Source organism: Sphaerodactylus townsendi, linkage group LG10 (assembly GCF_021028975.2).
Source record: "Sphaerodactylus townsendi isolate TG3544 linkage group LG10, MPM_Stown_v2.3, whole genome shotgun sequence".
Classification (NCBI taxonomy): domain Eukaryota; kingdom Metazoa; phylum Chordata; class Lepidosauria; order Squamata; family Sphaerodactylidae; genus Sphaerodactylus; species Sphaerodactylus townsendi.
The window spans coordinates 59041806-59054065 of NC_059434.1; the positions used below are offsets into that span (position 1 = coordinate 59041806).

Here is a 12260-nt window from a genome sequence, read left to right on the forward strand (position 1 = left end):
CGCTGGTGGGGAGGGCAAACAGGGCTCCACGCAGCTCTGTGACACCCAACTTGGAAGAGGCTGCCTTCCCCAGAGCCACCCCAGCATAAGTGAAAATGTTGGCACAACTTTGGATGAGCTAGAGCATTTCCAGGGATGGAACTGGCTTTAATCGGTTTCCACAGGGCTTTTGGCCCAGGAACACCCCCCTCCCCAGCTGCAGATTTACACCATGGGAAATTGTGGCATAAGCCTGTTGGCTATGGGACTATTTGGGTGGCAGGAGGGTTTTTAGATTTCCCTATTTCTTGCATCGCCCGAAACCCCTTTGGAGGAGGTGCAGCAGTTCTTTTGCCATGGTGTCTCGAGCTACTGCGGCGCTCCCCCATGGATTTGAATTGTGCTCTTAAGGATACTTTCTGGGAATAAGCCCCACTGAATAATCTGGGACTTACTTCTGAGTAACTCTTCTTAGGATTGTTCCATATACATACAACTAAAAATAAAAACCATTTTGGTTCAGAGTATAATATGCACAATCCAGCCATTTAGAGACTAGGAGCTGAGTAATACATGTATACATGTATATGATTATTCAACCCATACTGACTTGTGCATCCATTTGTGAAGCAAAGGATTGGCCCCTTTACAAAAAAATTGGCTTGCACTGCAGCTCTTGCACAAGTGGAAATGCAAGAAAAAGACCAAGGTAGCGGCTTGCACTGAATCCCCATTTGCATTTCTGCTTGTGTAAGTTCTTTGCAACCAGTTTTGGCTACTATATGTAGGGAGGAAAGTGCTTGGTGTTGCACAATTTATTTTTCATTGATTATTTATTTAATTTCTAAGCCAGCCTTCCCCAGGCGGGTTCAGGGTGGCTTACAACCATATAAAAATATAATAAATGATAAAATCAAACAAACACTTCAATGCCGTTTAAAATTGAAGGCTAAAACAACCAATGACTTCCATACAATGCATCACCACAAGTGGTATAATGGGGGAAGCCAAAGGAAAGAGAGAAGGGGAAAGGAAGAAGGAAGCCACATGTGAATGGGAAAGTTTGGGTTTTCTTGGTTTTCTTTCACAGCAGTTGAATGTAGAACCTGGAAGAGAAAACCATGGCACCTTGCTTACTTTGCAGTCTACAATGTTTTTGTGAATGTGGCTTTGTTGTGAATTCACTTTATTTTATCTTCTGTGTTTTGTGATATTTTTTCAATTCTTTAATTATTTTAGTCCTTGTATTTATGAATTGTATCTGATTTATCTGTGTTGGAGAATGTTTTATTTGGAAGTTAGGTTATAAATATTTTAACAAATGGACAAAATAAATCAACTTGCTTTCCCACCCATCACCACATGTCTTCCAAAGTTTCAGATAATGATTCTGGAGAGCATTGATCCCAGCAGTAGGTATAAAAGAGCTGGTTGTTATGTGATAGGAGTGGTGTAGTTTCTGTTTCCTGTAATGTAAGGATGCCAAAATTGATTTCAATAACTTCAGTCCGTTGCTTTTGCATTTTGTTTCAGGTATGATGTGGTCTGAGTGTAAGGAGTTGTGGTTAGAAGGACCCAGGGAATACATTTTGCAGCTGTGGAATGTTCTGGATTTTGGGATGTTATCTATTTTCATTGCTGCTTTCACAGCCAGGCTGTTAGCATTTCTTCAGGCCACAAAAGCCCAGCAATACGTGGACAAGAACATTGATGCTCCAGACCTCTCTGTGGTGACACTTCCGCCAAACATAGAATATTTTACTTACGGTGAGCCCAAAAATCTGCAAAAATGGCAGATAATATTTTAACGAAATAGCAACGTGACTGCCAATCTTTAACTATAAATCACTATAAATACTAAAGATAAGAATCTCAAATGTGCAACATTTTATTTATCTTGTCTTTGTGTTCAGTAGATTTCTGGTGCACTTTTGTTGCTAACTGTATCACTCTTAACTTGTAGAAGGCAGCACCGGCTGAAAAAGCATCTGGAAGATTATTTTTAAAACGGGGCAATAAATTTTTTAAAAAGCAATTTTATGAGTGTGCCTGAGCATATAAAGAAGGTGATTAATAAACAGTTGCTTGACTAGTGTGTAGAAAATATTGCTCACAACATAGGTGAATTCTAATTAGACAAAATAGCTCCATAAAAATTTATCTTTATTAAGACACACATGTAAAACAACTGTCATATTAGATTGGGGGTTTTTTTTTTGAAAAAAAAAAAGAAAGCTAGATAAAGTAACTGAATGTTTCATTTATGTTATTACTTCCAGCTCGAGATAAATGGCTTCCATCTGATCCACAGATCATATCAGAAGGCCTTTATGCAATAGCTGTTGTGCTTAGTTTTTCTCGGATAGCTTACATCTTGCCTGCAAATGAGAGTTTTGGACCATTGCAGATTTCACTTGGAAGGACAGTAAAAGACATTTTCAAGTTTATGGTCCTTTTTATTATGGTTTTCCTTGCTTTTATGATCGGCATGTTCATACTGTACTCTTACTATCTTGGAGCCAAAGTAAACCCAGCTTTTACAACGTAAGTAAAAATTTAGGTTTATATAAAATAAGGTCAATGTTATTTTGTTCCTATTTTCTGGTATTATCAATTTGAAATTTGCAGTAAGAACAGACTTAAACATAGCACTTGATCTCTAATATAGAAACCTTACAGCACCCGTCACATGATAATGGATGAGGAGCTATTTAAGTTACAGTATGTCTCTTTCAGTCTATGGAGAGATGATTTATAGTAGCTTCTGATCTTATAGTTAAGCTTTGTGTGATTAACCCCTGTACTACTACTAAGAAATCCAAGAAAGAAAAGTTAGTAATGCTGGGTTCAGTTGCATTCTCAGAAACGACAGATAATTATTTTCCTGTATGATATATTCTGTAGCTGCTGAACCGGTATCTGAACCTGTTCTGTGACATCAAAAAGCTTAGGTGACTTGGTATATAAACGTTCACTCTGTAGTACTTCACCTGTATTGACTGTTTCACACGTTGCAGTTCATCGGTTGACGCTTCAAAGAGATGAATATATATGCTTGAACTGTTGTTTATTCAGAGCCCAGTCGAGCAATTTGTAATCTGTGTGGATTCTTTGTGAACTGCAGGTTGACCTGCTTTTGTCCAGTACTGATGACTGCCTGCTTGCTCCTGGGCTCCTCCATTAGAGATGCATCATGTGCCTGGATCAGATCATGTTGAGCACCTGTTCTGCTTTTAGGGCTGTTGTGCTCTCATGGTTTGGATTCTACCATTGTCTCATGTCTCTGCCACCTTTGCCCCTTTTTTAAAACCACAATTTTGTGCTTCCAAAATAGCTTTAATATTTGCTTGCTAATACGAATCTGATTCAGTTTCTTTATATTATTTCTTTGTCATGAAGATTATTCTGTAAACGTTATTCTGCAAATGTTTACTGCTCCGTTATTTCTAAAGCGCAATCAAGCCACAATTAATAATCACAGATGTCACGTTTAGCTGCAGGAGATTGCTCCTGTGCTAGACATCTTGCCTGCTGTAGTAACAGTTGGCCAGCAGGGAAAGTGAGCCAAGTTTCATGTAGAGATTTTTCACAGTCTTCATTCAACTTTCTACCTAGGACTTGACTTGCCCTTTCCCCTCCTGCAGAGGTTGATTATCCGGCTGACTAACAGCATGAAAAGTGTCTCCTTTATTCTATTTTTCTGTAAGATGAAAAGTGTGAGTTTTGTGTATTGTCAGTTTTCCCTTTTCTCTCCTTCCCCTCCCTTCTTCAATTGGTGTTGCAATATTATTGTAGATCTCAAACCATTCTACACTTGTGTTTTATTCTTTGAAACAGTAATTATGAGATGCGTAATGAAAATACTAGTGATGTCTTATTTGCTTCTCACATCCATTTTAGTTATAGTTGACTATTAATCTTCCCATTTTAAATTTTTACACACATTTTTACACACACAATAATGCCACAAATGAAGGTGTTGCCTCTGGTAGCAGATATTTGAGAATCAAAATCTCCCATTCATACTTACTGCTGGTTGGCCACCAGCCAGAAAAGATAATCTACCTTACTTTAAAAGTAGTGCTGGAAAGCTATACTTTCTTGTTCCCAAAGCCTTACAAAATTCGTTCTTCTCATGAATGTTCAGCATTCTGTAACAACTATGGATTTTGAACAGTCTTCAAGGGCAACCCCACGTAAAACTAATTGCTGTAATATAAACCACAGCAGCAAAATCATTCCTGTACAGGAAAGGCTGCAGCTGGCTACTAAGTCAAAATTGGTAAAAAGTGCCTCTAGCCATTGCTGCCACCTGTTTATTCAACAGAAGACCCAGATTCATCAGCCACTCAAACTATTAAGCTGTTTATTTAGGGATCTGCAACCCAATTCAGTTCACTGGATGCCTTAAGCCAGTAAATATTGTTAAACTTCGTCATAGGATTGTTTTAAAACAGGGGAGCAGAGAATCATGTATTCCTCCTGAACTCCTTGGGAAAAGGATGAGATATAAATTTGGGGAAAGGATAAGATATAAATGGGAAAAGGTGAGGTATAAATTTGATATATATGTTCAGTTTTGACCATTAATTTGCAGGTGTGCATGCTCATTTAATATAAAATAATTGGATAAAATAAGCTCTAGTTACCCTACAGAGGGTAAAAGGAAGGCAGTGTGGTATAGCCTCATCTTGTCAGCTCTCAGAACCGAACTAGAGTCAGCACTTGGCTGGGAGACCAATCAGGAAGACTCTGCAGAGGAAAGCAATGGCAAACCACCTCTGCTTAATCATTTGCCCTGAAAACCCCTTGGTGGTGTCATCATAGGTTGGCTGCAACTTGACCAGCACTTTACATGCATACAGTCCTGCAGAGAAAAAGAAAATGGGATGGTTGAGATATAATGGCCAAACCATCTTTGGGGAACTGTTGGAGTTACAGGCTTTCTTTCCTTTTCCTACTTCTCAATTTGCAGTCTAATAATGAAAAACTTCTGGATTTGTGGCAAACCATAACTTGTTCTCATGTCCAAATGCCTGTTGATGTTTTATACTCTTACTACCTAATCTAAAGTGTGGAGGCTGAAGGGAACTGTGGAGGCAGTGGGGATTTTTGACAGCGGATTTGCCTTCCCCAGGGCACTTACCCCGGCAGAGGGGCAAATCCACTGGTGGCCGCCTGTCATGGCCCTCCACGGTGGCCAGCATAGCAGGGGCTTGGCCAAAGTTCCACACCAGCTTTGCCTCCTATGTTGCTGGCGCCCTGGGCTTGGGTTTATGCCATCCTGTTCAGTGGCATAAGTAAATTAAGCCCAATAGAGAACTTTTTGGTAGCGAGGAGGGGGGGGGTTGGGTTTTTCCCCCTCTCTGCTGCTGAAGAGCCTTCTGGGGGTGGCAAGGTGGCACTAAGTGGTGCTATCCCTGGATTGGGCTGCTGAATCTATCTCAACATTCCAAGGCACAATTTAATTATGGTTTAGCTGTTACATCTGAACATGCCATTCTCTTGCTTCCCTTTTCTGCGCAGCTTTTGATATGTTAACTCTCAATTACAGTGGTTCCCACTCTTTTTTCACTTGAGTACCCCCTGGCAACCCATTTCCCTCAATCTGTATCCCTATACTAGTAAACCCATTATGTAACTTTTTTTGCATATCCCTAAATGCTCTGGCTCATACCTCAGGGCGTATGTGTATCCTAGGTTGGGAACTACTGCTCAACTACATGTGTAGCTAACCTGACTTGAAGATAGTACTGTGATGCACTGGTTTGTTTTTTTTCAAGGACAGAATAAGGCTGTTCCATTAGCAATATGGACAAAGACAAGGAAATCATGTTCTTTGTAAACAATTATACCTTGTTTGTTTCATTCTGTTTATACCCTGTCCTTTCCTGGAATAGCCAGGCTCAGGGTTGCTTACAACTTTTTATTGTTATACCAAAATAGTTTTTCCTGGGTCACAGAAAATGGCAGGAGAGGGCAGAGAAAAACCCACCTCTACTTTAGTCTGCCGGTAAGATCCAGCCCAGGGTTTTCTTTTGTTTTCCTATTCTTAGTGATGAATGGATAAACCAAATTCAGTGTTGTGGCTGCTACCTCTTGTTTGGTTAAATGTCTGCATTGGGTTCTTTCCATTATAAATACTGTTTTAAATCTAATTAGCAAATAGGAAATGCTGGTCTTAGAAATCAGTAATGTTCTCTTCCTTCCTGCAGAGTTGAAGAAAGCTTTAAGACCTTGTTTTGGTCAATATTTGGCTTGTCGGAGGTCACATCAGTTGTCCTCAAGTATGATCATAAATTCATCGAGAATATCGGCTATGTGTTATATGGGATATACAATGTAACAATGGTTGTGGTTTTACTCAATATGCTGATTGCCATGATCAACAGCTCATACCAAGAAATAGAGGTAGATCTCAACTTTTCTATTTATTTTTATTTAAAAACTTAGTTTTAAAAGTGTATTTACTCTTGCTGTATAGCTGATCAGAATGAGGAATTGTTTTGAAGGGCTGGACCCAAACTCCTTCAAATAAGAGTTTACAGCAACAGATTTCTCTGCCTTCCTTTTCCCCAAGCAGCTCCTAGGCTCCCCCAAGCAATAGCTGAAAATCAAGAAATGCTTCTGAATAATGTTCTATGTAGCATGGAGCTGCAGCAAGGAAAGGGATCTGGGGAAGCCATGGCCCCTCTCTCTTTTAAATCAATTTCATTTCACTTGGCTTATTGTTCAGGTTGCTCTTCCAGCTCTTAACAACATCTTTGTAGGGACACAGGTGGCTGCTGATAGACAGCTAAATCAGTAAAATCCACTTCTACACATCTCTTCATGAGGTTTAGATCCAGTCCATTAACATCATGACAATACTGTGGCTTTGTTTCTACCTGGACTTCCATGGGCACAAGGGGAAGAGTTGATTTTCACCAATCCTCCCTTCAAAAGAAGTCCTCCAATTCCCCCAAGTTATTCATTGGGGTCCCCCATGGAGCAGCATTTCAGGGTGTGTTTTGAACTACAGTTGGAGGGAGGAATCAATGAAAATCACCCCCTTTCTGGAAATCTAGGCAGGATCCAAGCACCTGTTTGTTTATGACAGGATCAAACAAAGCTTGTTACTTTACTCATGCACCCTCTTACCCTCCCTCTTCGACTGTCATTCTGCTGTAGAGTGTGATTGGAAACTTCCTGGGATGTTTCAGTGCATTTTTTCCCTGTCAGTTGTGTGCCCCTATTGTGTTTGGAGGGTTTTTTCTGCAAGTGTTTTGCTCCCTCTAGTGACTGTGTCAGTCTTTACAAGTGCTTATAAAAATGGAGAAGCATCTAGGAAAGGTTGAAGCATCCACTAGACTAGAGAGAGCGAAACGTGCAGAAAAGTAGGGGTGGGGGCAGATACCATATGGGCATAAAATTGATGAAATAACTCATCGAGAAAAACCCTGGTTTGGAAATTTTTAATCATTTCCAGTTTTCTGTGCTATACAGTGTAGACATGTAGGCGAACTGAAGTTTGCTTCCTCCCTACAAATGAGGATTCTAATCCTCCCAATTTAAAATCCTGATTAGTGTGGAGGAGAAGTCCAGTTTGCCTAGATGTCTCAACAAACTGACATTGATTCAAGGCTTCCAAACAGGAAACTTTTATTCAGCTCCTTCTGCAAGAAGAAAAGGCACAGAGCATATGAGCAAACAGAGGGTTTGCCATATCTGAATGCAGCATTCACCAACATTATTTATTCTGAGTAAAGGTTTCAGTTTTCCATTAATATGCAATGCAATTTTTCTAGCAAAAGCTGTTTAACATGGGAGAAACATACTTAGATCTGGCTTGTCCAAGAATTTGAAACATATTGGAGCATGCTTTTATTCAAATATTTTTGAAGCAGGTTTGGGACCAAGAAATTTTATTATTGTAAGACAGTTTTGATCTGTATAGAACCAAGTTGGGGGGATATTGTTAGAAAAGTTTATGGTCTAATGTTTAAGCATAATGTTGTCAGGTTGCCATATCTAAATATGAAACAGCATCATTTATTTTCTTATTTGTGTGTGAGCCCATGTTTATCATTAAAGCATAAATGCTTTGTTTTAATTTCTATGTGATGGGCAATCCCATCCAAACTGGAAGCGGTGGGTCGTGGTGCCAATGTGTCACTGCCCCGTTACTCCCCTAGAAGTGTAGGGAGACTTGCAAAGTGAAAAAGCCTCCCTGACACTGGGAAGCCTGTATGGGCCTCAATAGACTTACATCACCATTTGATGGCTTAAGACTGAAGTATGGATCACCAGTGTAATGCCGGCAAAAGCCAGGAAAGACCCAATTAATGATGGCTCCTGTAGGGGTGAGCCCGCGAACCCGGCAGAACCGTAGAAGGAGCGCTAGGCATGCCGGTGCCGGCTACGGCCTTCCGGGCGCACACGCTCCCCCAACCCCCGCTCCCCCATGAGTCACTGGTTGTGAACTGCCTGACTCGCGGTCACCAGGTGTTCCACACAAAGGGACACAAAGGCTCCTGCCCTCAGGTGAAGATTAGGCCCAGACATGGATGCTTCCTCCGGCACATAGCAGCCCGATGAGATCATGCATCACATGATGATCTCCCGCTCTCCCGATCTCCCGTTCTCCCGCCTGCCCGACCCCTTTTACACGCCCCCATTGAAACCCTAATAAAAGGTGTGAGGGGCGAGCGCACAGCAGAGTTGCCAGGATCACGGGATCCCGCGCTTCCTGCTTGCTGGCTCTCTCCACCAGATGAAATCTCCGTGTGTCGTCTCTTCCCTGGGACCTCGTGGGTATGACTACAGCTCCTCCCCTAGCCATACTCCTGGCCCACCCCTGCTACACCAGTGGCAGCTAGGGCTGGTCGAAAGTAAAAGAAATAGGAAAAGAATATATTGCTGGAATCAGCAGGATCAGCTGAATACCATCATGTACTTTTTGAACTGAAAAGGCGCCCAGGATTGGAGCCTGAAGAGCAAACACTCTGGGGCTACCTTCTGCAAATGGCAGCAGAGAGAATCCCTTCAGCAGCTGCACACAAAGCTGAGGGTGAAACTGACCAGATAGCAAAACAGGCAGGCAGGAAACAGCCTCTTTCCCCCTCTGATGCCTTTGTTGTCTGTAAAGTATCCAGAAGCCGCCTCTTTTTAGGACATCTCAGGACATCTTATTTTGGTTGTGCAGAGTGAAAAGGGTCAGTTGCCTCTTTCTTAGACGTCCCATAGCTGTCTTTTCTGCGCTGTGAGGAATGGACCATAGTTTTGTATGGTCATCATATAGTTGCCCAATGACATCCAGAAAGTGAACCTGAAACCTGGAGTGATCCAGACTCAGGTTGATGGAGGGATGGATGCTGTTGAAGTCCTTAAGACAGTCGCTCTCAAACTGTGAACTTTGACTCTGTAGCCCCCAGGTATGTTTGCAAGACCAGGAGAAGGGGAAGAAGTAAGGTGAGCTGGGAGAGAAGGCTCTGAGAAGCTCAAGAGCAAATGAGGGTTTGCTCTTACACCAAACTCTGAATGGCTATGAAATATCAGTTATTGTTCTATAGTTCTATATACTTAGAAATACTGAAATCAGTGGACCTGGAAAGATGTATCTCTGCTTAGGAATGCAGTGGGTTCTGACGTGGGTTCCAGAAAGTGCAGTATGTTTGTGTGGGGGTCCTACTTCAAAAAGTTTGAGAACCACTGCTTTAAGGTTCTTTGTGAGTTTATCAAATACAGGTGGGTGATCTACTCTTGTTAATTTTCAAAAAGGAATGCTGAAGTGTTGGCTAAGCCAATGCTGACTTCCTTTATACCTTGCATGAGAAGAAAATGCAGTCTGTGAGAATCTTATGATGAGTAAACTACTTTTCCACGATTAATTATTCAGCATGCCATATAAGCATCTTTTTCTGCTTACCATTTTGGAAAGTTTGATTCTAATCTTAGAGACATTAGAAATTCACTGGCATTTGTCTGAAAATGTGCATGGCTGCATTTGCATCAGCAGAGCAGCACAAGTTCGAAAAGGATTATTGCTATAACTTTTCCTGAGATTAGCATGAATCCAGTTATTGGTGGCCATATTTCATCTATCAGAAAGTTTTCTATTTTGGACTCAGCGGGACATAAAATGTTTTATTGCCAAAATCAGCCAGTTAATAAAGAACATGTAATGAAAAAGAATAATCACTGAAACTTTTTTATATTTATATCCTACCCATTCCCAATGCATGTCAGACTCAGGACAGTTAACCATGGTAAACCTGCACAGTGGGGCTGCCTACATTTTTGGCATTCCCAAAGTTTCTCTTTCCATCCATAATCTGCGTTCTTATAGTACATTAAGAAGGATTAAATACTCTTTCAAGGATTGGGCTGACAGAATTATATATTGTATAAAAACCGGCAATTCTCTGAAAATTTTCCTTTATTTCATCATGAAAATAAATGTTAAAATAGAAAAAAAAATCCAGGCATCTTTTTGTTTCTGATACAGGATGACAGTGATGTAGAATGGAAATTTGCTCGTTCTAAGCTCTGGTTATCATACTTTGATGATGGAAAAACACTGCCACCACCGTTCAGTCTTGTACCGAGTCCAAAGTCTTTTATTTATTTCTTCTTGAGGATCATTAAGTTATTTACGTGCAGGAGGAGAAGTCTGCAGAAGGATATGGAAATGGGAATGGGCAACTCAAAATCTAGGGTAGGTGCCAATAAGATTGAACTGTCTTTTTTTTTAGTCCTTCATGGTTTCTTGAATCCTAAGTTAACTCCTAAGTGCTAAACATGAGTAATAATAGTAAGATTAATTATTTAATTATGTTGATTATTAACTTTAATTTTAATTTAATTGAAATTATGAAATAAAATAATTAAATTTACTATTATTATTTCCATTATTAAATAAAATAATTATAAGCAATTTTTCATTTAATTTTTTCTTTCATTTTGAGCCATATTGCATGCCTGTTAACAGGCAGAAAGATGGCATATAAATATTTGACATAAATAATAGTTCACTGTTCTTAACAGATGTGTTATTGCTGTTCAACTCATTTCAGCATTTGATTTAGTGCTCACATTTAGCATTTAGGAGATACTAGCTGGTGCAAGAGAGCTTACTGAAGTTTCCTGAACAGTGAAGTGTTTTCAAACCACATTATTCTTCATGATCCCAGTGCAGTTTAAAATAAAATAACAATTTTAATAGTTAAAATACATCTTGAGTACATCCTTGAAGCTGGAAACAAGCATCCATCTAAAGAATTTGCAGAATCAAAGCTCAGTTGATTTTATGCTGGATATTTTCTGGATTATTTATGTAATCAGTATCAAAATTATTTCAAGTTACTGTTGTAAATTCCATTGAACATACTTTAATTTCAGTTTAATCTCCCCTAGCTTAACCTTTTTCCTCAATCCAACTCGAGGGTTTTTGAATCGCACAGCTTTAACAGCATTCTCAATCAGCCGACACGCTATCAGGTGAGTCCTGCTTTTGGGTTTAGTCCATAACAGAGTGAGGAGAAGTGAAGTACAAGTTGGCATTGTATTAATATGGTCTATAATTCTGCAGAACCAAAGTAGTACTCATCTAGATGGACTGATGGTCTCGTTTAGTATCAAGTGGCTTCCTATGCTTTACACATTAAGCAGATATAATTGGAAGACCCTGTAAGCTCGAGGTGACATTTAGAGACCAGCCACGGTCAGGGGTAGGGAACCTGCGGCTCTCCAGGTGTTCAGGAACTACAATTCCCATCAGCCCCTACCAGCATGGCCAATTGGCCATGCTGACAGAGGCTGATGGGAATTTCCCCCCCCCCCCACCCCCCCCCCCCCCCACCCCCCCCCCCCCCCACCCCCCCCCCCCCCCACCCCCCCCCCCCCCCACCCCCCCCCCCCCCCACCCCCCCCCCCCCCCACCCCCCCCCCCCCCCACCCCCCCCCCCCCCCACCCCCCCCCCCCCCCACCCCCCCCCCCCCCCACCCCCCCCCCCCCCCACCCCCCCCCCCCCCCACCCCCCCCCCCCCCCACCCCCCCCCCCCCCCACCCCCCCCCCCCCCCACCCCCCCCCCCCCCCACCCCCCCCCCCCCCCACCCCCCCCCCCCCCCACCCCCCCCCCCCCCCACCCCCCCCCCCCCCCACCCCCCCCCCCCCCCACCCCCCCCCCCCCCCACCCCCCCCCCCCCCCACCCCCCCCCCCCCCCACCCCCCCCCCCCCCCACCCCCCCCCCCCCCCACCCCCCCCCCCCCCCACCCCCCCCCCCCCCCACCCCCCCCCCC

At 42.3% G+C, this 12260-nt stretch overlaps 1 protein-coding gene across 1 annotated transcript in view; it reads left to right on the top strand.

Annotated features, from left to right (window-relative positions):
* Positions 1-11487, top strand: part of TRPC3 (transient receptor potential cation channel subfamily C member 3) — a 43980-nt gene extending 32493 nt beyond the window's left edge. The window contains 5 exon segments of the mRNA XM_048508742.1: positions 1513-1746; positions 2259-2523; positions 6195-6390; positions 10466-10675; positions 11374-11487. Coding sequence (XP_048364699.1) covers positions 1513-1746; positions 2259-2523; positions 6195-6390; positions 10466-10675; positions 11374-11487 — 1019 coding nt within the window.
* Positions 11488-12260: the final 773 nt, after the last annotated feature.